Source organism: Archocentrus centrarchus, chromosome 9 (genome assembly GCF_007364275.1).
Source record: "Archocentrus centrarchus isolate MPI-CPG fArcCen1 chromosome 9, fArcCen1, whole genome shotgun sequence".
Lineage (NCBI taxonomy): Eukaryota > Metazoa > Chordata > Actinopteri > Cichliformes > Cichlidae > Archocentrus > Archocentrus centrarchus.
In genome coordinates, this window is record NC_044354.1 from 24183630 (window position 1) to 24211313 (window position 27684).

Below are 27684 nucleotides of genomic sequence, written 5' to 3' on the forward strand. Positions count from 1 at the left end.
CTCACTGTTCCGTAATTACAGTAATAAATTGGCCCGCCCCTTTTGGGTTGATCGCATCATCCTGTGTCCGCCCAACTGCCACTCCCACCGCAGATGCCCAGTGGTCCTTTCACCACACACACGCAGACACACACTTTAGCAGATGAGGTGATTCATGGCACCTTGACAAAGTCCTCGTGTTCATGTAATCAGTCAGAAATGTATTTCCAATAAGAGCAATGCACAGAACATGTATATTTTGCAAAGAGTTTTGAGATTCACAGCTTTTTATTTAGTTACCTGTTATAAAATCAGTTGCTAAGTGCAATTCATGTATTTTCATAACTGAAAATGCAGGAATAATTAATTGATTATTGATTTATTTTCCTGCTAATAACTGAAAAATCACATTCCTCTAGTTTTTTAAGATTACATCCCCAAATTATAATTTGATCAATCAAGAACCCACAAAATGTTTAATTAACAAAGATATAAGACAAACAAAAGCCCTAAATCATCCCATTTAAAATCAGAGATTAAGAAATGATTACAGCTAAGTTTCAACACTTGTAAAGCATGAAAGCAAACAATGGAAATGACAAAATTCTACAAAACATTAGGGTAGTAATATAAACTGCAGTTGAAGCTTTTATCCCATAAAGCTGTGCAAATGTTCCTTATGATATCATGTGATCAGCTATATTAGTCCTTTGTGTGCCAGAAGGATCTGCAGACAGACATGTATCCACTTTTATGGCCATGTACAGCCTGGATGCACATCCATCCTTTATACGTAAGGCTCTTCTGACTATTCTGCCATGCCCAGAGCAAGCAGGGAGAGAGAGAGAGCGAGAGAGATCCTTATGAAACTGAGTTGTCAGCCATTCTGTTGACTTTCATAGAATGTGAGGCGAAACAAGAATAGTGTACAGCTGTTTCCTCCCTGACACAGAGGGAGGCAGATGAAGAGCAAAAGAGGGAAAAGAGAAAGAGGGAGGGAGAGAGAGGGAGGAAGCGCGAGAGAGAGCTCTCCGCTCTGTGATGTGCACTGATGTAGCTGGAGCTCTAGGTCAAACGCTGCCAGTGTTTTGTGTTCATCTTCGTCTCGTCTCCCCAGTGCTCCTCTAAATTATTCACAGCCTGAAGTGTGCAATGTGGCTGCCTCCTTCTTCCCTCTCCCCTCCTTCACTCTAGATTGCTCTCTGTCTTACTTTTTTCTGTTTCCCTTCCCTTCCTTTCTTTCTCATGTGACAGCTTGTTTCAAAATCCCCCCCCCCAACCCATCCCACATCCACTCATCTACCATCACCCACCCAGCTTTTATTAGTGACTCCATCTCTCACACTTTTCCTTTCATCCCTGCTTTCTTGCTTGATTCTCCAGACTAGAGCCAGTCATCCCTTTTTAGGTGGGTAGGCTGCCAGCTGTTAGTATCAACTCCTTAGTTGGTAGCTCCTGCTCTCACCCTACATCTTTCTACCTCCCTCACATCAGTTTCATAGGACCTTGGATGTACTGCTTGAGCTGCCAGTGTGTTCTGATTTTCTTTGTGCTCATTTTATCTTGGAGACTTGTGAGGCAAAGTGCATGCTGAATCCTCAGGCCAGTCAGTGTCTCAAACATGTGCCCGTTAGTCACTACACTTTTAAGAAACTGCCTGTTCCATAAAGACGAAGGAAAGAAATCAAGGCAAAAAAAAAAAAAAAAAATGACATGGCAGGGTGAGGGTGAGGGTGAGGGTGAGGGTTGTGCAATTGTTATCCATCAGCATTTTGACACACTGTTTAAAATTAAGTATCTGGTCCTTTGTCTGTGGATGTATCAGAATATTGCAGGCATTGGTGAAAAATAACACGTTTTAATTGGCTGGATTATCAGATTCTATCCATACTGCAAAGCCCAAGGGATGCAGGCAAATGCACATGCTGTCCATCTGTCTACAAGTGGGAGATCTTGTAACACATTATTATTGTCAGGCTAACTAGGAAAATAGAAGCAGAGATGTGAGATCCTGTCTGGACAGCAGGGGTTGGAGGATGAAGGGTGCCCCTCGTGGCCACCTGAGGCGAGAGCAGAGCAAAGAAAGTAGCTGAATCTAGTTCCAGCCATTGCCACAGGACACTCATTTGTAATTCTGTACCCTGCCTATAATAACGTTTGATCATTGCAGAGGGGGGACAGGAGGTACAGGCAGGGGTAAGGGAGCTGAAGGTTTCACCCTCGCTCTTTGCTCCCCCTCCCAAACCCCTTACCGGCCCTCTTGCATTTGCTGTCACCCAGTATGAATGCCCCCTCTGGCCCGATGACAAGTCTAGCGTGAAACGCTTGGCTGCCCCCTGAAATTAGCAGTAGAGCCCCCCGGCGGTGCATGCTTCTCATGACCAGCACACAGTGGGCTGCCGCCAGATTCTTTTCATTATGGCTGTGGCCTGCCAGCCCCCTGACTCTACCTCCTTCTGCCTCTTCCTCCATCCCACCCTCCTTCTCCTCCTCCTTCCCCCTGTGTGTCAGCCAGAGCTCAGTAAACAGCATCTGTAGTGCTCATCACATTACTGTCGTAGGGAGGAGAAGGAAGGAGAGAGCCAAGTTCTCTGTGGGGATTGCTGTTATGTATGCATATAAGTATATGCATGCATATAGTATTTTGTTTCGTGTGAACATATAGTAAATATGTATATGCGCATATATTGTGTGCACATGTCTCTGTTGGCTTGACAGGATTAGTGAAGGAGAGAGAGTTAGTAGTAGCAGTACAGAGTGAGAAAGAGTCAGAGAGAAGCGGAGTAGCAGTACAGAGCAATGCCTGGAGGCTCAATCTGTTCCTCACTGAGCTATATCAGTGTTAGAGACGGCGGCTCGGGCCGCGGGGAAGCCTCCACTCGCTCCATCAAACTGTCAGGCAGCCAGCAGAGCTGCACAGGGAGACTCTCAGCTGCCCCCAGGGCCAGTTCAAGTCAACATCCCATTTCCTTGCCTCCTCGCCTAATTTCTCCTACGCCCTGACTTAAATTTCCAATGCCCAGTGTCTGCCGCTGCAGCTCAGCAGCACCAGGCCCAGGGCCATGTCAAAACTCTGGGAGGTACCGAGGGCTGCGCGTGTGTCTGTGTGTGCGCGCACGCTAACCTCTGAAGGCGAGATAGTACTAGCTAAATTCAGCAGAGACAAGAAGGAGCTGGAGGGGCCTTATGAAAGACAAGGTGCAAAAAAAACAAAAGAAAAAAAAGCATAAATCAGTGTTTTATTTTTCTCTTGAATTCTCCCTTACCTGCATCCCCATTTTTCTTCCTCAGCTCCTCAGCTATATTCATAACACAGTTGTGTATTCCCTGTCCCCTCAGATTTCTGGCAGTTTCCTTTTTCTCTTTGAGCTGAATAAATGCTCCCTGTTCCCTCATACATCTGCCATTACTGTCTGTTTTTCCCTTGCCAAACTACTCCAAGGATCACACCAGCAGCCCAGCCAGCTCTGTCACTCCCTCAGGGTTTTGCTGAAAGCAAAGGGTTGAGGGATTTCTTCTTGGAGAGAGCAAGGCACTCCTCTAATTTAGTGAAAGAGAGGGGCCAACTCTTCAAGTTTATCCACTGCTATCATCGTCAATCTGTCCAACCCCCCCACCATCCCCTTCTCGCTTGTTGACCTCACCAAATACCTTGCATTGAATTGAAACAGAGCGCATCTCTGTGCTGTTTACATGGACTCTGGGTAATGCTTAAGTCTGCTTAGTGTGGTCCCAGGAAAGAACTATATCTTTCCTCACCTTAGCTTGATTTGCATGGCCTCTACTGACTCTTTGCTTAAGTGTGTCGGCTCTAAACCAGAGACCACAGTGTGTCTGGCTAATGCAAAGAGCATTTTTTTTCTGACCCTGTCTTCTTCAATCCTCTCTCACTATCATTCTCTGTCTGTGTCTCTCAATGGGCCTCTGTGAAAGGAGTTTTTGCTGAAGTCCTCTCTTGTTTGCACAGCCAATTCCAATGTCCCAGGCTTAAATATGGTTTTGCGTGAGAGCCTGTCTAGGCCTGCTGGTCGATATCATTTCTGCCCGGTAGAGCTTTTTCTCTCAATCTTATTCCCTGTGGACCCTACATCTTCACTGGGATCAATACTTTCCTAATCCAGAGCTCTAAGGTTGACCCTGGGTAATCAGCCGACTTCCCATGCTGCCTGCTGAAGAGGTCAGGGGTCAAAAGGCTGTATAGATTTGATCCTGTGATCAAATCACTTTGCTAGGTGGTGCTTTTAGATACAGCTATTGGGGTCAAGAGAAATCACTTGATTTTTGTCCCTCAATGGTTATGAAAGTTAAATGCAGTGGTGCCTTTTTGTTTTTTTTGTTGTTGTTGTTGATTTTTGCTATATGAAGTTCCCAACCTCCCAACGCTTTTTTTTAACCCCATTTAGTTTCACCATAGATATAAAATTATTAGGTTTTCTCTGAATCATCCAAAGATATAAAATGAGCAGTTTATTGTTGACTGTTGGTGACTCACATAATGGTCATTTATAATAATTTTTTTATTCTTTCATCTAGTCTTCCTTTATATAAATAAACATTTAAAAAATATATTGAATAAACTAATAGGAATAGCTGCATGTGTGTGTCTATAGGTTCACCACTCATCCATGGTCCGTAGCTCTCACTGTCTACTGCCTGACTGCTGACTTTCCCCACACTGCAGCTCCATCAGGCTCTGAGCCACCTTGGATTCTGTCTGTAACCATGGTTTGTTTTAAGTGTTTCAGAGGGTGGCATTGTCCAGGTGCGTAATATTAAGAGCAGAGATAGGAGGTTCACTGCCAGGTTCCACTCACACACACCCAATCCTGAACTTCCCAGCGACTCATGACAGAGGGTCGGCACGCAAGAACATGCAGCCAAAATGTCCTCCTGATAAATTATGAAAGATGAGTTGAAGTAAAGCTTTACTCTGTGCCGTAGAGCCGGTGAGACTTTCAGATCTCCTGCTGCTGTTTCAGCCCGAACAGGGGGTCCCCCAGTGGACTTGAGACTTTGCATCCAGACCCCATCAGAATGGTCATGACGCCTATGTTCCTACACCTCATCCCAGTATCTGCAGGAGGGAAATTGCAGGAGAAAATTGGTGTTGTTCCACCAGTATCCGACACTGCTATCGTCCGCGACCATCTAAATGGACCATTACCTCCTCAGTGTGCTCTCACTCCAGGAGATCTGGGTTTGTTAGAAGTCTTCTTTTAGAATCAGGGTTATCTCAGTATATGTGCCTGGAGAAATGTCTTATAAATTGAAGCCATTTCTTCCGTGACTATGAAGATGTGCAGACTTTTGCATTGTTGACACTTTAACTTTATTCATTTGGATAAAAGAACAAGAAAAGCAGGTACTCTCTCACTGTTGTCAGGATGCAATAGCCATATCCCATTCAATTAAGTGTTAGTGTTGTTTTGGGCCTGAGTGGAACACAATTGGTCGCTTATCGGGAGTTAATTTTGCTTGAAGCCTATTCCTTTTCTTGCCATTGCATCTAGAGTTATTAGATATGACTATAATTTAGCAGAAACGCACCTTACAATGACTTTGAAAAATTACAGCCAATCAAGCTTTTATCGTGAATTGTATTATCAAAGCACTGACACTTTTATGCTCTCTCCTTCTGCTTTTATTCGTTTTATTTATTGCTTTATTTATTTTGAGAAGGAACTGACAGTGGCACTTTAATGCTAGCAGCTCTCTCTCTTTTTTCAACATTTCTTGCAGCAAGCACAGGGCTGTGATCAGTATTCAGGAAGACAGTTGTTGACGCCATGCCAGCATTTGCGTTGCTGGGCAAGTTCCTCTTCTGTTCCTCTCTCTATCTCTGAGGCAGAATTCATGGCAGACTGTCCTCCGAGTGTGACAAGTGGAACTGTGTGATTAATTTGGCCAGTCATTTTAATGTGCTCCGGGATGCGCAACGCTTATTGTCTTCCCCTTGCACGTCTATCAGAATCTGCCAGAGAAATGTCCAGGAGAATCGAGACATCCATCCCTTTCTCGCTCTGTTTTTTTTTTTTTTTTCTTCTCGCGCTCCTCTCTTCTTAGCCCTGCCTCATTTCAGGGCTGAGCTACAGGGTCATCACGAGGGCTAGCCCAGGTCGAGGCCTGGCTCCAGCCAGGGCCGCTGGCGGAATAAATCTCCTGTCTCTGAAGTGTTGAAAGCTCTGTAAATGTCAAACGTGTTCGTCTGATGTGCTGGCTGAGGGGAGGAGGGGTTGGAGAGGAGGTGGAAAGCTGGGGAGGGAGGGTTGTGGATGAGCCATCCACTGAATCTGGTCCCCTGTTGCCCTTCGTAGCTGGCGGTTGCCAGGTGCAGATGTTGCTGTTTGCTCCATGCCTCTGAAGAACTAGCCAGTTTTTTTTTTTTCCTCCACTTTTTTCTTCCTCTTTTTGAGGTGGGGGCTACGAGAGACGCAAACCACTAGGGGCTTGGCTCCTGTCAGGCAGCTTAGTGAGCAGCGTATCTTTTCGATTTTAACAATGTCCCCTCTGACCACCAGACATGCTGTTTAGGGAGGCTTCTGTTTGGGGTTGTGGTTTTGCATTTTCACCATTTGGCTTTCTTGTACTGTCTTGCTGAAAATTATTTCCCTTGTGCAAATAGTCAAAGAAGCATAGGGTGCTGAATGACATAGCCCTCTTTTCACCAACAACAATGAATGCACAAGCATGAGCCAATCTGGTACTTTTATTGTGTTTCTTTCTTTGAATGGACTAAGTGTTATAGCCCAACAGGGCAATCGCATATGGTCCTGACAAAAACTGCTCAAACACTGCCTGTCCCTTCATCTCTATAGCACCCCCCCCCCCCCCCCCGCCTGTTCTTACTGTTGTCCCCCCCCCCCCCTCCACCTACCTACCTCTCTCTTCCCTGCTGTGCTGTGCCTCTCTCTGTCTCTGTCTGAGCCCTAGCTACTATTCCTCTTTTCGCTCTGCTACAGTGCATGCTACTTGTAAACGGATAAGCACCATGCTGTGCTCTTTTGATATTATTTTTCCTCCTCGCCAGCTCCAGCCTTGTGAGGCCTCATCTCTAGTGTCGTGGCTACTGCTGCAACAACAAGGCCAAGCATGCACCCAGGGAATAGACCGTGCCAGTTGTTCATCTCCATCACCTACGGTTTAAACTCGTCCTCAGTAATAGAATGGAGTTCGTAACTGCTGTGAGATGGAAGTCATCCGTTCAGCTGCATGCTAAGAATACATTTACACCATTTTCTGCAGGGAAGGGGTAATGTTGGAGAGTGGATCAATTTTCGTTTTTTTTTTTTTTCTTTTCTTTTTCTTTTTTTTTTTTGCAATTCACAGTTAGATGAAGATGGAGAGAAGCATTGTTTTGAATGTGATTTCTTTGCGATAAAATACCGAAATGGTGAGGGAACAAATGGGTGATGATAACAGGTTGTGATGTGTCCCTAACTAGCGGTATAGAAATGGATTGCAATTAATTTGTCTGGAATTCACAGTCTGAATGGAAACTGATTGACAAGAATCCTTAGCCACTTTTTCTTCTTAATGCCCTGCACTCTGTAATGATTGTCTTTTGACAAGCAATAGTCCAAAGATGAGAAAAGAAGATATGTTGTATAAAAATGCGTCCAATATTTTCATTTTAATGTTTCAAGTACTGTGTGTGTGTGTGTGTGTGTGTGTGTGTGTGTGTGTGTGTGTGTGTGTGTGTGTGTGTGTGTGTGTGTGTGTGTGTGTGTGTGTGTGTCTACTACTACTAGATTAATACCAAAGACTTAGGAGGTGGCGTTCTCTGTGGTTCTGGAGTGTGTGTCATACTGCTAGAACTCTAAAGACCTGTATGGGATTACACATGATCTCCAAATGATATGAAAGAGATTGAAAATGATATGAAGTAGAATAATTTACAAATGATGAAGATTTCAGACTCAGTTTGTTCAGTTAAACTGCAAGAAAACTGATGCTCAAAGCGTGCAAGAACCCCCTAAATTTCATTGCAGGATTTGCAGGTAAACCTTACAACTGTTGATAGAAAGACATTGTATGCAAATTTTAACTGCGTGTGAAGCAGACAAAAATACTTTAGAGTAAAACCAGTTTGCCACTGAACACATAGACAAAGACCAAGCCTGGAATTTGGAATAATGTGATCTGGATTGATGAATAAACAATGAGCTGTGCATCCCCAGAAGACATCCTTAGAACTTTTCAGGAGAAGAACCTCTCACCAACTGTTACACACCGTGGTGGAAATTACAGATCTCACCGCTTCAGGGAGTGGGCAGCTTACATTCATTGACTTAACTATGAACTTTGCATCTTATCAAAGAGTAGCTGAAAGTTTGATTAAGCTGCAAGTGGACCTTTCCCTGGAATAATGATCCTGAGCACATGAGCAGATCCACCAGTAAATGGTTCAAAAAGAAGGAATTGGATGCACCATCAAAGCTCAGATTTGAATGCCATTGAAATGTAGTGGAATTCAAAACAGGACGGAAAATTCTCAAACGACTTACTGCTCCAGCAGTGATTGTCAAACATGCGAGAGACTGGAAGACAGTGATTACAGAGAAGAGTATTGCATCTGTTGACATTTTTATCAAACTAATCATTGAAAATACTTTTTTTTTTTTATTGTGGTGGTGTCGTGAGCACTGGGCACTGTTTCAAAGAGGATCAAATGTTTAATTCTCCAAATATTAAAGGTTTTTTTTAGCGATTCATGACTGCACTCTGTCATGCACAGGATATACTTGTGGTATATCCTTCAGTGTCTTTTCTTCCTACGTGGCTTGTGTAAGTAAATGCGGGCATCTTATGGAGTTGCAATGCTGCAGCTAGTGATGACTCTGCAACCAAGGACTCCTACGACTCCCTTGGCATTGGCTACTAGAATAAGCTATTGGGCATGGACTCACCCTTGAACCAACACACACTCACACACATACCCCCCCTTTCTCCTCTCCTGAGAGATCTTGGCCACTGAGCGCTTGTTCTGATTACTCTCGTTACTTAATTATACATTTGGACCCACCACACTCACAACAAAAGGACAATGTGCCTCCATTGACACAGCTCCCTCCTCATTGTGCCCCACTTTGAAAGGGAGTCAAACAAAATAGAGCGAGTCCACTTAAATATGTTGCCACAGGGACTTAATTGACAGATTGAAGGCAGTTTTTTCACTGGGGACCATCTTCCTTTCTCTGTGTGGCTCTTTGGTTGAATTGCTCTGCTCTTCGGGCGTCCTGCTGTGAGGTCCAGTGGGCCTGGCTTTGCAGCTCAACCACTCCTGTTTCCACAACTTCACTGTCTTTGTAGCGTTTCCAGCCAAGAGCCTTTAGTGACAAGTGAGCGTTAGAAACAGAAGCAAGAGCTTTGTAAGGGCACGCATAAGTTCAGGAATGTTGCAATGAAAATCAAACAAATACTGTTAGATGGGGGTTATTGACTTTACCGTAACTTAACACATTCTTTCAGACTAAAGGTGAAAATAATTTCCAGTATTTGTGTGAGTTTAATCATACTTTTCATTATTTGCCAAAAAAGAGTTTTGTGTCAGCGAACATACCAGGATTGAAAGGCCGAGGCTCTTGGTATTTGCAGTATTCTCATCGTGTGTTTGTGAAAAGTGGCAAGGTCTTTCTTTCTCTCTCTCTCTCTCTCTCTCTCTCTCTCTCTCTCTCTCTCTCTCTCTGGCTTTTTTTTTTAACTCTTTTTGATATATTTGAGCCCAATCACTGCACTTCATTGGCGAAATACGTAAATTGAACTGAAATTTGAAGTGCTGAAGACAAACCGTTTCACTTCTTGACTGAATAGAAGGTGATCTGGCCTTTAGCCGTGCTAGAACAAGGTACATTTCAGAATACAACCTCTCTTGTTATTCAGTTCCTTTATCCCTGTAGAAGACTGACATACAAATTAAAGACTGGTTTGTCACACCACGGATTTGAAATACCACACTTAATAGGCACTGCACTGGAGAATTCAAAGAACCTAAGCTCTCTGTGTCCTTGAGATGCTATCGTCCAATTTTAAAGCACACTTAAAAGGCTAAATGACAAGCTGCAGCTGAATGCCAAGTCACTAAACAGACTCTTTATAATAGAACCCTGTGCACGGTATTTTCATCCTTTTGTAAATTTAAAGCACTGAATTTGCAATAGAAACACCAGAAAAGCATTTTGTGCCACCTTCCTCCTTTTGAAACTTGGAAAAAAAAAACTCTTTCAGACTACCACACTCTCCTTTCCCTCTTCATCCTCTGCCGTTTGCACTGAAAGCTGACAGTGAATGAGAGGTTGCACACAAAAATAACATCTGCACTGATTATGCTACTGGGGGGGAGCCAAATGAATAATTCCTTATATTTCCTGTGTCTGTCTCTTTTCTGTTACAGTGTGACAGCGAGAGTGACATTGACGACAAGGTAAGACTGCTTTTCCTGTGTTTATTCACCCGGCACATGAAGAATCTGAGAGTTGTGAATAACAAATTTGAGCTCTCAACTGAAAAAGGGGAGATAGTTATAGTGTATTGTTAGCGGGGGGAAAAAAAAAAAGATAAGGGGTAAAAGAAACTCTGCCGGTCCCAACACTGTTGATCATTTGCATCGTACAGAGCATAAAAGTGACAGGAAAAATGTTGTACATCAAGACACTGATTTTCAGTGTTGGTTTTCTGTTTTTCATAAAAAAAATTAAAAAAAAAAGATATGGTACCTATTATTTTTGGAACACTTTATGCCCAAATATTTCATAGATATGCCTTCAAGCCTAGATCATAGTGTGCGCTGCACGCAGTACACTTTAAACTTGAACGTCTCTGCATTTAATCTATTCGCATAGCGCGCGTCACATCTACCTGCTTGCTTTTCTCAGATACCAGACTGCAGCATCTCTACTTGAGTTTGTCCCTCTCATGTTTTATTTCCAGCGTAACGTTCGACAGATTTGCAAGTGGAATTATGTTTGAAACATAAAGCAGAAAATGTTTAACACGGTGAATTTCGGTCGGTTTCACAGTTTCATTTAAACTACTTGTTAGTTTTACTAAATGTGTTAAAAATGCGGCTTGACCATAACCTTCATTTCCTTCGGAAAGTTGGAACTCTAAAACCCGGCGTTATCAGAAACTGTGTATGCTTAAAAAAAATAAATAAATTGCATATAATTTTTTTCAGTTTTGTCATCAAGTTACCGTTTGACAGCTTGACGGATGTAGCCTATCAGTTTCACCTCTGTAATCATCTTGGAGGTGGTTGGCTGATGGCGGGCACCTGGTTACAAGATGAGACGCCTTTGGGGAACCTTACGCATCCTAATTCCTCCACAGTTTAGCAATTACTGCCTGGTAAATGAATGAGATAGCATGCCTAATCTCCTGTAAGCTTAGCTCCCAGTTCTGTGGAAATGTCTGCAGCTCTCCCTATAAATAATACATTGATAGCAAGCCCAATTTGCATTAACTGTAGCCTGGCAAGTCAATAGGCTTTTATCTCTTCATTGAAGCGAGAAGAAACCGAGGGCGCGAGCTAGTTGACACGACAGAGAGATGTAGCAGGCCTGTCAGTCTCCATACGGCTCCCTGGCAACACTGTGGGTGGAGGAGAGAGGGAAGTAAAGTAGAAGGGAAGCTCTCAGAGTGTTTCCTTCTTAGGGCTCTTGTTTCCTCTTCTGCTCTGTTACTCAAGATAGTTGAATATGGTGTCACAAATTTGAGCGTTCAGTATTAAAAGTTTGGTGCTACAATACTAAACAGAAAGATGGAGAGGAGAAAAAAAAAAAAAACCAAGCAGCACTTTGACAGTTTTGCAGAAACTCAGCTGTGTTTCCGTGTTGTTGGTTATGTGTCAGCTTGTCTGTGGACTGGGACGCAATTCAAGTCATGGTAGACTGTTAGACGTTGCTGCCAAGTTTTCAGCAGTCTGATTGTTGAATTTTGTGCCAATTATTGCACGGTCCAAGAGCCAGATTGTAGCTTCACCTTCTTCTCGTACTCTTTTCATTAGAATGTCATGAAGCAGTGTTCTAGCTCGTGAAATCTCTGGGAGGAAAAAAAAAATAGCAGTGCCACTTGTATTACAAGTTACTTTGCACTCACGCCATGAGAAATGTACTGCAATGCGTTTTTCTGTAAGTGGAAAAACACGTCTTCCTGACCAGTCAATGTGAATCCTTAAACATAAGCAGCAAAGTAATACTGCAAGTGAAAATAACTTATGAAAGTTACTTGTAACCAAGCTGTCTAGGCTCCAGTGTTTTTGTTTTTTTGTCTCTCTTCAAGCTTTGCTCTCAATTCTTAGTTTCCATTCTCAGTTCTGACTTTTTCTCTTTATGTACGAGTGCTTAAAGCATAATTTCATGTTTTGCTAAGTCTATATTAAAGCAATACTGACCATCCCATGTGTACAATGAAAGAGCAGTCAGTTAGTGTTAGTATGCCTCCTGTTCATACGCTTCAGTTGGCTGATCTTGTTGGTAGTGATGGGGAACGATATTCAAAGGCCTTATTGTTTTCACATAAGTGTTTCATTTTCAGAGGCTCAAAAGTAGTGACACGTCATTTTGATACTTGGTCAGGTGACTTGACTATTGAAGAACAGTGAGAGAGTCTTCTTTGCTCAGATGCTTGTTGTGAAGAGATTTTTGTAACCAAGAAAAGAATTCTGTGATCATCCTTTTTTTTTTTTTTTTTTTTTTTTTAGACCTTATGGTGTTGATAAGCTGGCCAGCACATTTCCTCTCTTTAAGAATAGGTTTCTTTAGGTTTTTCATCCAAATGATGGCCTCCTTCACTCGCATCAACATCTCTCCGTAGCTACCAAATGCAAGTTCAGCACTTGGAATAAACTCCAGATCTTTTATCTGCTTAATTTGCTGCTAGCTAATATTATCTTGACATCAGCAAGCAACATGTGATAAGAATGCAGGAACACAAGAACCTCCAGCAAGTACGACAGTTAAAGATGTTCTGTGTACTCGTGTGCTTTCATCAAACATCCTTGTCAAAGAATAAAACAAAAACATTAAAAAAAAATTCAAACTTTTATCATCTGGGTAATAATGGAGGCCCAAAGGTGAGTATTAAAGTGCTCTATTGTTCTAATAATGGTAAAGCTCCATTCCCATGAGCAGCGGTGTTGACTGTAAACAAAAGATTTCTTTTAAAGCCAACAGGAAATGTAACAGAACAACAGCCTGATTCCAAAACGGTGTTTCACTATTTCACTGTTGTGGATTCTTTAAAAAAAACTCTGTTGATGTTGATGTATTTTCCAAGCACGCAAGAAGAAAAGAACATCTGGATAAAGGCTATAGCAGGCCTGCCCTTTTTATTCCCTCAGAAACACGTATTACCATAATCAAGGTGATGAGAGTTGCGAATCATCCATATCAAATTGCAGAGGAAGGGAGAAGAATGGGGGGAAAAAAATAATTTGACAGGCCATCACCAAAAGCAGGAAAAAAATATGACGGTGTAAAAATTGGGTTCCATGAGGAGAAAGACAAACACTGTCATTTGTAATTGCCTGCACTCAGGATAACTCGACAGTGATAATTTTCTGCAACGTTTTGCTGAAACAGGTGCCAGCTCCTCCCGTATCTTTCCAGTGAAAACAAAGGCTCCTTTCACATCAGATTACCAGCCACCTGAACACCCACATTGTCGGGATTTCACAGATTAACTTAATTAGAATATTGCTTCCAGGTGTGCCCCCAGGGTGCAATCAGTTACACTGTATTTAAATAACACTGACGAGTTGCTGCAGCAAAGTCAGTTTGGATTGCTGCACCTTGTGAAACTCGCTTGGATCAAAGCGGTGCTTTAATATAGCACCCGGTGATGTATTTCCAGAGCAAGTCAGACTTGAAATCTTTAGCGACTGCCAGGTCGTTTTCGAGCGAGCCTGCCCTAAGAGATAGCTTCGTGTAAACGCGGGCCTGCCTCGATGAAACAAGAAATCGGAATCTTGGAATAATGCTCTCATTATATTAGCGGTGCTTCTTGGGAGGCGCGTCATCTGGTGTCCAGCATTACATGATTGTTCGACAATAAGAAGTATTCAGTGTAGTATTTAAAAAAAAAAAAACATATACCCTTAATCTTGGCTTGTCTTATGCCTGTGCCCTGGAGGCATAAGACAGCCCACATAATTAGGAATTCTTAAGTAGAACAGTCTTTCCGCTGTGTTTACTGTTATTAAAGCAACACTTAATGTGTTTGCACAGAGCGCTGCTAAATTAGATGCTTACAAAGAAAGTAACCACAGCTTAAATAAGATGGCATAGCAAGACAGAGACTACACGTTTTCTCGTGTGACTGTGCTGTGGATATGGGAGCTTTTTGGGTTTTTTTTAAGTCTGGATCCAAATACTCTGAGCCTACCTAATGTTAAAATGCACTTATATGCCCCCAGAACATGTACGGAGCTCCACAAACAGCGGGTTGAGTGAATGTTTGTGCCTGTAGGTGTACTCTCACAAAGTCAGTGTTGGGTAAAATTGTGTAAAGAGATGTATTATTGAGTTGTTTAGATAGTTTTGTCTTATGTGAATATTCAGTATGGTAAGTTTGATGGTTTCACTTTGCTAGGAATGTCACTGTCAGCTACCCACCCAACAAAAGCCTGTTTGAAAAGACGCTGCCTGACTTTGCCTGATGTAAAAAACAAGTTGTTTTCTCAGGCTGTTGAGAAAATGTCTAGAAAATATCCTCTTACTTCAAAACATTGTTTCTTTTTGTCTCTTTATCATTTGAAAGTGATATTAAGCGGTTAACTGATTAAGTCTTACACATTCCATATCAACTATGTCAGCTGAAAACCTGCTTCCATCCCTCTGTATTCCACCTGCAATCTATGAACTTTCCAAACTTGCCAATCTCTGACACATCTGAGGTACTCCAAGTCAAGACATCATTTTCTATCATTGGAGAGCCGGAGAAAGAAATGGAGTGGTATTTTATCCCTTCTCAGTTTGTTCGTGCACTCTCCTGGAGTGTCATCCTATCTCCATTAGGCCTCACTTTGCCATCTTCCCTAGCTCCTCCAATTTCCTCAGTATTCTTTCTCCTGTGCAAATATTACAGCGGCTGACTGGCTGTATGCGAAACATTAACGCAGCAGCCTCGGCCGCCGCACTACCACACAGTGGAGGACACCCCGGTCAGCTAATTCTATTTGGTCCTCTTTGCCGAGCAGTCATTCAGCAGAAAGTGAATCTGTCTCCGGGGGAGTCTCCAAGGACCATTACCACATCCTGTCAATGAGTTCTTTTATCGCTCTGGTGTACTCTTCTACCAGGGCTGCACATGGGCTCTGACTGACACATTAATTCCTCCTCTACCTCCATATCTCCCTGGAGTTTGCGGAATGAATGCCATATCACCACGTCTAAACGGCTTATCAGTAATGGCTCGTCAGCTAGTAGTATCCTCCCAACTGAGGCGTGGGGGGGTTACGTCTTGTAAAGCTAGCAGTGCTCCCACAACATTAACCAAGGATAGGATGGGGGATTAAACCATATCTGTTAACACCACCGCTGCCCTCATCTCTCTATTTTTCTTTAAACCTCGTTCTCTTCTTTTATCTGGTCTCTTTTTATTCAGCGGCTGCTCCTTGCTTGTCATTACCAGTGTTCATTCTTTACCTCTTTTCCGCTGTCACCATCTTGAAAAAGGAAAAAGCCAATAGTAATATATATTCATGTAGGTATATTCATCCCCTGCCCAACCCCCGCCGCTTTGCAAGATCTAGATTGGTCTCCGAGAGTCATCATATTCAATAACAAACAGGCCACGCACCGGGCCGCTGACAACCTTAACGTTTTTTTTTTATGGACAGAAAAAATGGACCGGCTTAATGTTTCGACACAAGTGATCATCCGTCCTCATCTCTTTAATGAAATTAGATTAAGTGCACCTGGGAAAGAGCTGAGAAAGCAGAATGCCTCGCCACCGTCTTTAGTCTAAAACCAATTTGCCAGTAATATTCCTTTCCCCCCAGCTTGGGAATCATCGGCCCTGATTTAAAATGGAGGAAGAACGAGATGAGACCAGAGCTGACTGGTTGCATTCAGCTCCCCACAGGCACTGTGAAATTAGAACTGACACCGGCAACACAGGCCTTAATATGGAGATGTCATTTTTCTCCTCTCGCCTTTGTCTTTCTCTTTCTCCTTCCTCCCTCCTCTCCGTCATTTTCCCCTCTTAGTCAGTTACTTCCTCATTGCAGAATTGTTTTCACTTTCTTACTAAGCCCGAAAGAAAAACAAAGCACTAAAGGGTGGAAAATATGGAGAAACATGAAACTCAAAAGATTAACCATTCCCCCTAATTTCAGCATTGTTTGAATGTAAAGCTTCCTGTGAGTTTAAGGATTAAAGTTAAGATTAAGTTTATGCTATAATCGGCTTCTTAGAGGGAAATAATTCTGACTTTTAGCTTTGTAGACTGGCCAGAAATAAACATGTTCTTCATCAGTTGTTCTCATGATGTTTATTACATCTAGCTGTTACAATGAACCTGGAAACACTTATCTCTTTGATTTATATTGGGCTGTTTGCAACATGCTCTCATTTATGGTCAGCTTCAGCTCGTATGTGCTCTGCAGACTTTTTTTGTTTTGTTTTGAGTGGTTTTCAAGCAATGCATCTGTTGTGCATTTAGTGCACAAGTATGCCGTTATCAGGGAGCACATTTGGATGTGACTCTGAACCGAAGGAGGACACACTTAGTCTTAGCAACATGCGATATGTGTGTGTATTTGTGTAGCTTGGAGGCAAGTGAGACTAAGGGCGCGCTCAGCGGTGCAAACCAGCCCCGGTGCATGTTGGGAAGAAGAGGCGTGATGACAGAGAAAGGCTTGGAGTTTCTGCAGGGCCAGCCAGCAGACACGGCCAACTGACATCAGCGAAGACAGCTTGTCAGTAGCAATGCATGTCATACAGCAATGCGGGGACAGTCAACATGGCCGTGGCGTCACTGATGTGGCACCCAATACCCCGGTCCGGATTCTTTCTCAAAGGTTAGCGCAGATGTTGGCATCCCAGATGAAAATAGAAGGGTTGTGGCAACCAAAAGCACGTCAGCCACTCAGAACAAGAGAGGAATGAAAACATAACATGGCATCCAGACTGTAATCTTCTTTCACTTTACTGCCTTCTCTCAGTGAGGTTGTTTGTGTTGGCAGAGAGTGTTAATAGAACATAGTTGTTCCTTTGTTCTGTTAAAATCATAGCACACACCCTACCCTCTGTCTTTGGAACAGCAGTGCTCTGCTAACTCTTTGAGAAGAGAAAAAAAAAAAAAAAAATCCCGTCACCACTCAGCCATGTTCAACAGCTTGTGATCATTGTTATTGGGGGAATTATTGTTGCCTCGATGAACACCAGGTTTTGGTATGTGTTTTTCTTCCACCCGGACTAGATCCATTTTTAGAGGCAGTTTCCTTCAAACACTGTTTTTCCCACCTGAGAGCCCTGGTTCTGTAATAGAAGAGTTTTCAGCAACGGCCAGGTGAAACGCTCGATTGAACAATTTTCTGCTAGAGATCTCGTCAGTTCAATGATACGGTAATAGAGAAAGCATGGCGCGCCATATCAAACGAGACAAGTTGTGAGATTTTACACCAGCTGTGATGCCACATTGCATCTAACTGGTACTGTGTCAGAGTATTTGGATCTGTGGAAAATAATCCCATAACTGCATTGCATTATTTCTGATGTGCATATTTGTGGAAAATCATTTGTAGTAGTACAAAAAAAAAAAAAATCCTTTTTATTTTTTTACTATTGCCAACAGATGCATTTGTAAAGAGGGTTTCAGCTTGCACTGGATGCATAACTTCATCCATATTTTGCAATATGCTTTTAATGATACACTGTTACAAGAGTTGATGCACAGCCACTTCATGAGAAGTGAAGTAATCTCAATGCATTTGTGTGACAAAACCTTTAGCAGGCAGCTAAACTCACTAACCCTGTGCTAAGTGTGTGTCCACTCTGCTCCAAACCCACATGGCACAGAATTCATTGTTTTTCAAGTGGCCTCTGTTTGAATAACAATCCAAGCTCTATATACATTTTTCCACATGAGTAATAAAAGTAAAATTGACTCCACATTGGATACAGATGTTCTGTGGAAAGAGAAAAAGACACAAATGTTTTTTGTGTATGTGGATGTAGGATTTGAGCGTTTCTGATCGTGCATAAACATAATGCCAAAGTGGGTTTTTATTCAATAAACATGGTTGGACTGTAATTACTTACACATTTCTTCTGGCTACAAATGGAAGACAGACTTTGTGTGCGTTTATGCTGGCGCACCAAGACTCCGTCTCAGCCTTGGCTTGTCTGCATAAGGCTTTTTAATACAAGAGGACTCGCCTTTCCTTCACAACAAATGACACATGCATTCAGGGATAAATATAGAATTCCTTGTTGTTATTAGGAATCACTACCTTTGTGGGTAATGTTTCCCTGAAGAAGCCCTGCCTCCTCTTTGGTCTGGAATATGAGTAAATGGAGTTTAGGTTGACTGTGGCTGCAACAACAAGAGCTTCGATTCCTTTTAAAAAGTAGCCAGTCAGCAATGTTGTGTGCCACACTTTCTGGAGAAATTTTATAAGAAAAATCAGCGCACATTTATCATAAAGCTATAAGCCACAGTTACTTCTTGAGGCTCTTTATTTTATCTTTAAGTACCTACTGAGGTCAGGTTTCACAACCTGTATGGAAAGGATCATTTGCAGCCCTCATAATGGTGATGACGGACAATAAAGAAAGTGAGCACTGAGCAGCTTTCCCACCCGCTGAGAGAAACATTTAGCATCATTCTTTTGCTAACCCCTTGAGCATCTCCAAGTGAATCTAAACAATCAGATGCCTGTGGATGGGCTGGAGACTGCCAGCCCCGAAGCCCTGCAGGTCCTCGCGTCACTTGGGCTCTGGAGGGAACTTTCCGTGGATGAATGTGTATGTAATGTGGAAAACTGAGAACCCCATAGAGCACCCTGAGATCAGGCCCAAATGTACACAGGGGCCAGCTGTCTTCAATTAAACCAGAAACCCCAGCCACGGCAGTCCCTTATGCACAAAAGCAGTCTTTGATGTGCGCCAGCCAGAGGACAAGGTACGGGCCTTCAAAGACTGAGGGAGAGAGAGAAAAAACTATTATATCTTTCATAAAAGTTAACAGGAATTTTGAAGCTGAGGGGGAGAGCAAAGCAGATATTAATGATGGCTGTCACTCATCCTCGCTTGCCAGTTTTTTTCCATCTTCCTATCATTTTGTTAAGCTTTAATTAGTGAACGCACCTGGACTGTCTCTGAAGTTAACTGTGGAACATTGCCTGCCATAGTTTCTATGGGCACTGAAGACCAATTTCATGCAGGGCACACTGGCACAACTAAAGCTGGTATGCTTGTCAGTTTGAGCTTGACACACAGAAGCGGTATACCAGCTCTTGGATATGTATGAGGTTTGGAGCTACAGACAGAGATCAGCATTAAAACGGTCTCCCTGCCAAGCACCACAGACACAGGCGGCATGGGCATCCATTAAATTAATTTGACTTCATTAGTGCAGACCTGCTTGGCCTGGGGTGCCCACAGAGATGCCAGAGGGTGGGAGGTAGCGGGGTGGTGGTTGAGTGGCATCAGCCGCTGTGCTCTGAGGAGAGCGAACACATGGCACTGACAGGCGGAATATGGCCCCAGTTCTTACACCGGGACGGCTGCCAAACAAAGGCAACATGCGTCACTGGCTTTAGGGGAGCTCAATCAACACCCGGTTGGAGTATTAACGCCATGTGTGCCGTGCCACATCGGCGAGGAGGCCGCGGGTCGCTGGGCAGCCTACAAGTCAAGCTTGTATACACAGTGAATGTAGCAGGGTGATATGATACAGGGATGCTGCCAACGGATTGACCCACTGCCATCACCTGCATGTCTGCTGCCAAAAACGCTCCATATTATGTTCTAAAGCTCATGCTTATCTATTGTTGTGTCGTGTGTATAGTTGTGGTCTTTAGTTTTAGATTGCAAAGTGATTGATTCGTGCTTGCACAGTCCTAAAGTGATGTTGCACTTGTTTACCATAGATGTTGGCTAGCGGGACTGAAATCCTTCGGTCTAATGAGCATATTTTTAGACAAACTATTATTATTACATACTTCTTTGTATGATTGATGACAAGCTAACATCTGGGGTAATGAAAATATATTATTACTTTTTTACCTAAAAGTTGATTTGAGCTGGATCTGAAAGCCTGGTCAACTCAGTTGCATCCAGCAGCCACCAAAAGTGATGAATTGACTTCAGCTTAGAGTGTCTGGGCTTTTCCTTTTCCTGTTGCACGCCTTGCTTAGAAGCACCTTGACAGCATAGCCTGCATGCTCCTAGTCCGAAGCCCACCTACTGCCACCTTCTGGAGCTGACCTGAGCTCTGCTTGGAGTGGTGCACCTGATAAATACAGAAGTGTGGAAATAAATAAATAATGGGAGGTATTAAGTCCAGATAGGACTGGAAGGTAGCCTGAGGGTGGTAAGTGTTCTGCCTGACAGCAGTGAACACTTTGATCAGTGAGCCCCGTCTGAAGATCGCTTCCACATCTGCACAGGGGGAACGAGCTGTAAACTGCCAAGAAGCATTTTAATGACAGTTGGATTATAAAATGAAAGAGGGCTCCAGATGGCAGGCAGTACAGCGGCTGCGGTTCGAGGGGAGGCTGTTTAAACTGCTTTTTTATTGATAAAATATGGGGTGAAAAATTGTGCAAGGCTTATTAGGCATCCCGCTGTGATGTTGCTCAGCTGGCCAAGCTGTTCAGCATGGCCCTCATCCAAACATGCCTCCATAAATTTTTAGCAGTACCTTTAAATCTGTAAGATCCCTGCTTGTTAAGTTCACCCTGGCTCCCCCCAAATCCCCCCACACAGTATTTGTCCTTAAAAAGACTTGCTTGTGTCCTTTATTTGTGAACCAGCAGGATGTCACTAGCGCGACGTAGACTGAGGAGGTTGGAGGGTAGGGTTAGGGGGTTCCCACATAACATGCTCATTATCGTCTGCTTACAGCCAGAGTTTACCCCTTAAACAACTTAATTTCTGCGTGATTTCATTAGCTTTGCTCTCCTAGTAATAAAGCGAGGCTGACCTTATTAATTCAAGACACTGCTGTTCTGTCTGTACCTAAATACACAGGGTACTGTTCAAGGCCAAAATGGTCAGCTGGGCTTTGACTTGTAATAACTGGCTTCAGTAGTGGTCAGAAGGGAGAAATGGTTGGATTTAGTGTGGATCGACTTCCAATAAAGCTCAAATTGCATGAATAGTAATCTGTATCACTCTTTTCAGTGGAAAGGTGTGAGCTTACTCGGTAATGAAACCCTTTTCAGGTAAGTCAAGCCGAGGCTTCATAAATGCACATGCTGGAACGAGCCTTGGTCGTTCATTCGGGGGTGAGTGATGTTGGTGAAATTGTCATCTTCTAAATATGTCTCTGTCAGTTAATATTACCTTGCACTAAAGTGGCCTAATGCACATCTTTGATTTGGAGCTCAAATTGAATTTGCTTGAATGGGCCTCATTCAAAAGCTGCGAAAAGTCCATGGTATCAGTAAAAGGGATCACTAAAAGCCATCTTAACTCCTTCAAAATCTATACATGTCACATCTATGTCTTTCACTCTGGAAAAGTGGGCTCTCTTCCGCTGAGATATGTTGTTATCCATGCTCTCACTGCTAATTTAAAACCCATTTAAGCTGATAGGGTGGTTGACTGAAGCGCTGTTTTAATGCCCATGCAGAAATTGACATACACACCGCTCTTCCTACCTTCTGAAAACAAGCTGTCCCAATTTATATTCCATAACTACCACTTCAAGGCCAACTTGCCGCGCCCCCATTCCACCCTCACGCCTATTCGTGGCGTCAAAGACAATTACTGTCGACATCACATCAAATTACAATTGTTGGTTTGCTTGTTTGTCTCGTTATGTGACTTGAAAACTGCCATCTTCTACCCAGGGAATGTCCCCTCCCTTCTGCTCTCCTCCCTTTTGCCCACCCTTATGGGTTTATGCACACTGACACACATAAATCCCATCCCAGCACACAGAAGAGAAAGGACAGGCAGTCGGCAGCCTAATGGACTAATTTGTAATTGCGATTGAGAAGAAGCTGAGTTGCTGGATGTGTTATAATTTGACAGCTCTGAGCCGGACCGTGACGCTTCAACCACAAATGTTTCCCTCCCTCCTCCTTTCTTTCCCACTCCTTCAAATGCTTTCTTTCTTCCCCTCCATGGAGAATAGTCAGAAAGGAAGGTGATGGGAGAGATGCTTTCGGCACATTCTGCTACTCAAAGCTCCCGGTTCTGTCATATTACTTTTTTTTCCCCTCTCCACCCAACCCTCCCACCACCATCACACACACACACACATCCCCACCACCTCTCCTCGTTCTCTACCTTCACATGGATCCCCTAGGATAGAATAGGCAAAGCATCTCAGAGCATTCAGATGCGTTTGAAGTGCAGGACAGATGGGAGGCTCGAGGGACTGTAAAAAATGAATCGAGGCTAGTAATAGGAGAGATGTTTTGAATCCTCTCCCCCATAAGTTATTTATCAGGGGCCCTTAGTGGTAGAGGAAGACTTCAGAGTGCTCCCTTAATGTAGCATCTGATGACTAGTAGGGGGGCTGTTCCAGGAAGTACTGTTGTAAAACAGGAGGAGAACATTAGCAGGGAAGCCTCTCAGGGCCTGGGCCAAAGAGAGGAACAACACACAGGGCCACTCTTTCCCAGCATGCAACACAGGTCAGAGAAGAAGTGTTTTTCTAATTTATTATGACATTTGTAGCAGTCAGAGGAATAGCATGGGTAGCATGCCAGCTAACTGAATGGGTAATTCAAAGAGAAACCACCAAACTGAATACAGCAGTTTATCTCTTCAAACACAGAGACATCACCTTTGACCTGCTTTGAACTATAGCCTTCGAGTTATATTGTTTGTTTTAATGAATGAATTAGATAAACATGCTGCAAATTAGGCAATATTTGCATACTTGCGTGACACAGTTTGTAAGCTAAATATGATTTGTTGTCAGCTGTCATTTCAGTGTTTCTCAGTATCATGCTGCTCTCTGACATGAACCGCTTCACGCTGTAATATCAGAAATGAGCACTGATCAATTCTTATTTTACCAACAGGAAAACAATAAGGGTCTGACCACACTGTACATCACAAAGAGCATATCACTCCAGTAATGGTCCAGGCCAACCAGGGAAGTCTCCAATCACAGGAGACTAATGGCCTCTGAACTGATCACTCAGGTTAATAAAGACCAGCTAATGACATAGCTGCTTCGTTTGTGCTAATTGCTCTCCGCAGACCTCTGCCGTGGCCCGTGCCTCCTGAGCATCTGTCACGAGGCATATTCCCCGACACAGCTCAGACCCTGGCCTCGGCCCCAAACCAGGCACACCGCCAGACACAGTTGTCCGCTGGTGTCCTTTTACCGCACTAGGGCGAGGGGTGAAAATACATTGTCTAAGTAATGCAAACTGTTTGTTTTGGCAGACTTGCGTCTCAGTAACACTTGATGTGCCCATAGGTGGGTATAGACCTCACACATGCATTGTTAAAATATAATTCAGTAACAGTATTACTTTGTCCATATCTAATAATTATTCAAGTAAAAACTGACTGTATTGATGTAGGCAGTGCGTTTCTTTATGGTTTCAACCCGTATGCATGTATTCATCTGCAACAAATCAGTGATATTAAAGTTTTATCCATGACCAAATTATTTTATTTTATTTTGAGAGCAAATGAAATAAATAAACATTGAGTAGGAATTGTATATTGTTTGTGATAAAGTAAAATCAGGTCTTAGAAGCAACTTTATTCATTAAGATAATAATAAACTCAAAAAATCTGTAATAACTCCCATCCTGTGTCTTAGTGTTATCATAAAAGCTCATTCCTTGTGGATTAGCATGAGTTCACCATGATCTGCTAGTAACAAGATTTTTGAAATGGAAATCAAACATCTGGAGCACATCTGGAAAACCAGTGTTACCTCTGGAATCCTTTGTAACTGAATTTGAGGTGAACATGGACATCATTCAGTCTAGACCTTTTTCAAAGGATGATACCTGAAGTAAGACACCGTTCACAAGTAAACAGTATTTTCCACCCCACATCTTTGTAACAAACAATATCATGTAGATATCTTACAATATTTACATGATAAGCAATATTTCAGTCTCTAACAAATAAGATTGAGATACATTACAGGCAATTTTGAGATCTAAATGTATCTGCATTCATCTGGAGGAAAGTTAGGTGCCCTGCTGTGTATATATATATATATATATATTTTTTTTTTTTTTTTTTAATTTTTTTTTTTTTTTTGCAGAGCTTTTGATGTAGATGCAGCAGTGGCCATTTTGAAGCACTGACACATGGTGCAGCATTACAATGGGCAGCAATTTGCATATCATTTCATGTTGGGGATATTAGATTAATGGCTTGTGACTAGTGTGATGAATACTAATTTAGCCTTAAATCATGTCACTGTTCAGACATTAACAGCCTGCCCAACAGGGAGCACTGCAGCCAGGCATTTTATAAGGTCAGCTAACTTCTTTGGCCAAGTTCTTCCTGTTCCTCATTCGTTCGAGGCAGTTATGGGATTTGTAGATGTTTGCTATTCCAGGGGCTGTTGCCTCCACTGTTAATGCTATATAAGCCCACCACAGGGGTTAATGTCGTTTCCATTTACCCTAGGAGACAATGAAATCTGCTGATAGAGTTAGGGAAGCAATGATAAAAATCATAAATGTTGCCGAGGTCCTAACCCTTCCCCCCCAATGGCCGCAATTTGACTCTCAGCATGCTGGCCCCCAGTGTAGCCAGCTTTTGTGGCCACGAGGCATAATGATGTTAATGTTGTGTGAAAAGGCTACAGAGATAGGTACGCAGAGAATCGTGCAGTCTTTTAATGCAATCAGAGGCTGTTGGGGCTCATTCCAACAGGTTATGCAGTAAGACAATGTATAGGGCATGAGCCCAACATAAAGGAACCAAGGACTGAAACCAGGGCTCAGCACTGCTGACTGTCCATGAGTTTCTTCATTACTCACCACCTGTTTGGGCTGATTTTGTTTTATGTTTGTATGAGCTGAATTGAAGGGAACGGACTTGGTAGCTAAATGTCTGTTTCTGTTAAGGTTCATTTGATATGAATATATAAAGGTCAGGTTCTAAATGCTGATATTTTGCTTTAAAATAGCATAGAGTAATGGAATTCGTTGCCAGATTTTCACCAGGATGCTCGAGTGCCAAATATTTTGCTTTTGGAGTTTTTGTTTTTCTTATATGTAATGCAGTAATGTATGCAGTGTCTATATGGATAATGCAGTATTTCACGAATGAGAATCTGAACAGTATATTAAAATAATGCCATGTGTGACTCCCATGGTGGCCATTCAGTTGTCATTATGGACAATAGTCCCAAAAGAGAGGTCAGAGGTCAGGCACTGTACTGTAAAATGTTGGGAAAAACATAAAAAGTGCATTGTTTGGTCACTTGTCCCTAATGAGCCCTTAAACTGATGAATATCGACATTGGTTTGGCAAGGTGCTACTATTGAACTATAGCAAAGCTGTGTTGGTTAACATATTATGGGTCGCAACAGTACTGCAAAGCTTGAATGGGGATTCAGATATATGGTGATAATTTAATCATTTAATATTCTGCTGCAGTAGTGATGCTGTACATTTTACATGAATTTCTAAGTGTTATGAGCCTTTCCTTATGAGTATATTGAGATTTTTTACCACATACTGGAATATGTGTGTGTGTGTGTGTGTGTGTGTGTGAGAGTGTGTGTGTCTGTCACTTTATTCAATCTCCTGAGAGTAGATGGCTAGCCAGGAGTATGGAGGGAGGAAGTGGGAGGGTGTCCAGAGGGAGCTGTTTGATTGATGTGTTTTGGGGTGGTGGATGTGTGTGGGTGGAGGGGGGTAGGGGATGAGGAGGGGATAGGAGCTTGATGGGACTCTGCCGCAAGAGGGAGGCACGGCTTTTAAGTGGGGGAGGAGGGAGCCTTAACAAGCCCTAGATTGTTAGTGACAGGCAGATACTTCAACACTTAAAGTAGAAGGTTTGATTTAATCACAGAGCTGTCATTTGTTATTTGTCTGGCTTGCTCCACCAGGGCCACGGCTGATCAACTGCCTGGTCCCAAGAGAGCCCTTTTTCCCCCTGTAATGTCTAAATCCCCTGCACAAATTACAGGCCTGCACCTCCCATTCCCACCCCTCCACTCCCCTCCCTGCTTCAATCCTGCCATGTTAGGAGATGAAGGCCAGAATAGCGGATTCGCAAAGAGAGAGAAGCAGGTTGGCAAGATGTGAGCAAGGAAAGAAGACAGGTACAGAAATGAGAGAGGGGGAGATGGAATGGCCTCAGGGCCTCTAAAGATCATTAATAGGACTGTCAAGGAGGTTGCCAGTTGGTTAGCTTATCATAAATAAGAAATGAGCCCCTCCCTTCTTACCCATTCTAGTTCATTAATAATGCCGGCAGCGGCTATTTTGTTGCATCCTACTTTGAAGGGAATTAAGACAGGGAGATGGAGGCATGATGATGGGAAATTTAGGGATGAACGGGCCTCACTTTCCTGCCTCACTAATCTGATAGGACAGTCTTCCAAATTACCAATGAGACCCCAATACTACAGCACGGAGTCAATTAATTCCACAGCCAGGTAGGACTGTAGGAACCAATAAGGGACTAACTAAAAATGCTGTTAACTTGAAAATTGAAATATAACTTCCCCACAGCATTATTATTTTCCACGTTTGTGTTGTTTGAGTAAAAACTTAAATGAAAATGTGATAATTCAATTTCCATTTTTATTTCCACACACTTGTATAGTCTGTGACCAGATTGAAGTGAAAATGGAAAGCTGTTGATTTTCAGAGTCGTGCATTTCTGTACAGTGGACGGCATTCAAATGCCAGTTTAAAAAAATACACAGATAAAATGAAAAGGATCCACTTTTTTTTTTTTAACAATTTGAAAATAGAAATCAGTTAGGACTTAACCAGGACCGATGCCATACAGTGTCCTCAGTCTGTTTCACCTGCATTCATGACATCACCTCCTGGTTCAGCTCTGGTTTAAGGACAGGGCTTACTTGGAAGGCTTAGTATGAGCAATGTTTAACTAGTCGGGACTCAGCTAAGGATCAGTACTGTGACAACATGCTGGCTGGAATGTGCAGTTTGGTAGTGACAGGGAAGGAAGCGGAGATGAAATCTTTGTCTTTGTTGGGACAGTTCACTGGACTGCGATTTATACTAAAATATCAGGCTCAGAGTCTTTTGCTGTTGTTTTGTACATATCAACAACAAGAGCATGTTTGTGAAGATAATCGGTTCTAAATTAAAAATAACAGTTTTTCTGATGGTGTCAGTCCCGTCTCCTGCCTGTTGATCTGCATCTAACAATGAAGCGCTGCACACCAGGCAGTTATCTGGAATCTGTTATTGATGCTCACATATTTCCTATTTGCCAGGAACCAAAACAGCATATCTATATTATATTATAAAAATGTATTTAATGGATCTTAATAACAATGATTTTAGTTTCTTATTGCTAGTTTCAGTGTTAGATGTGTATTTGTCTTTTCATTTATAA

At 42.7% G+C, this 27684-nt stretch overlaps 1 protein-coding gene across 8 annotated transcripts in view; it reads left to right on the forward strand.

Annotated features, from left to right (window-relative positions):
* fbrsl1 (fibrosin-like 1) overlaps positions 1 to 27684 on the forward strand; it is a 270174-nt gene that overhangs the window by 168483 nt on the left and 74007 nt on the right. For all 8 annotated transcript variants that reach the window (XM_030737150.1, XM_030737147.1, XM_030737151.1 and 5 more), the window contains one exon: positions 10370 to 10399. In XM_030737150.1, coding sequence (XP_030593010.1) covers positions 10370 to 10399 — 30 coding nt within the window. The remainder of the gene's footprint in view (positions 1 to 10369; positions 10400 to 27684) is intronic.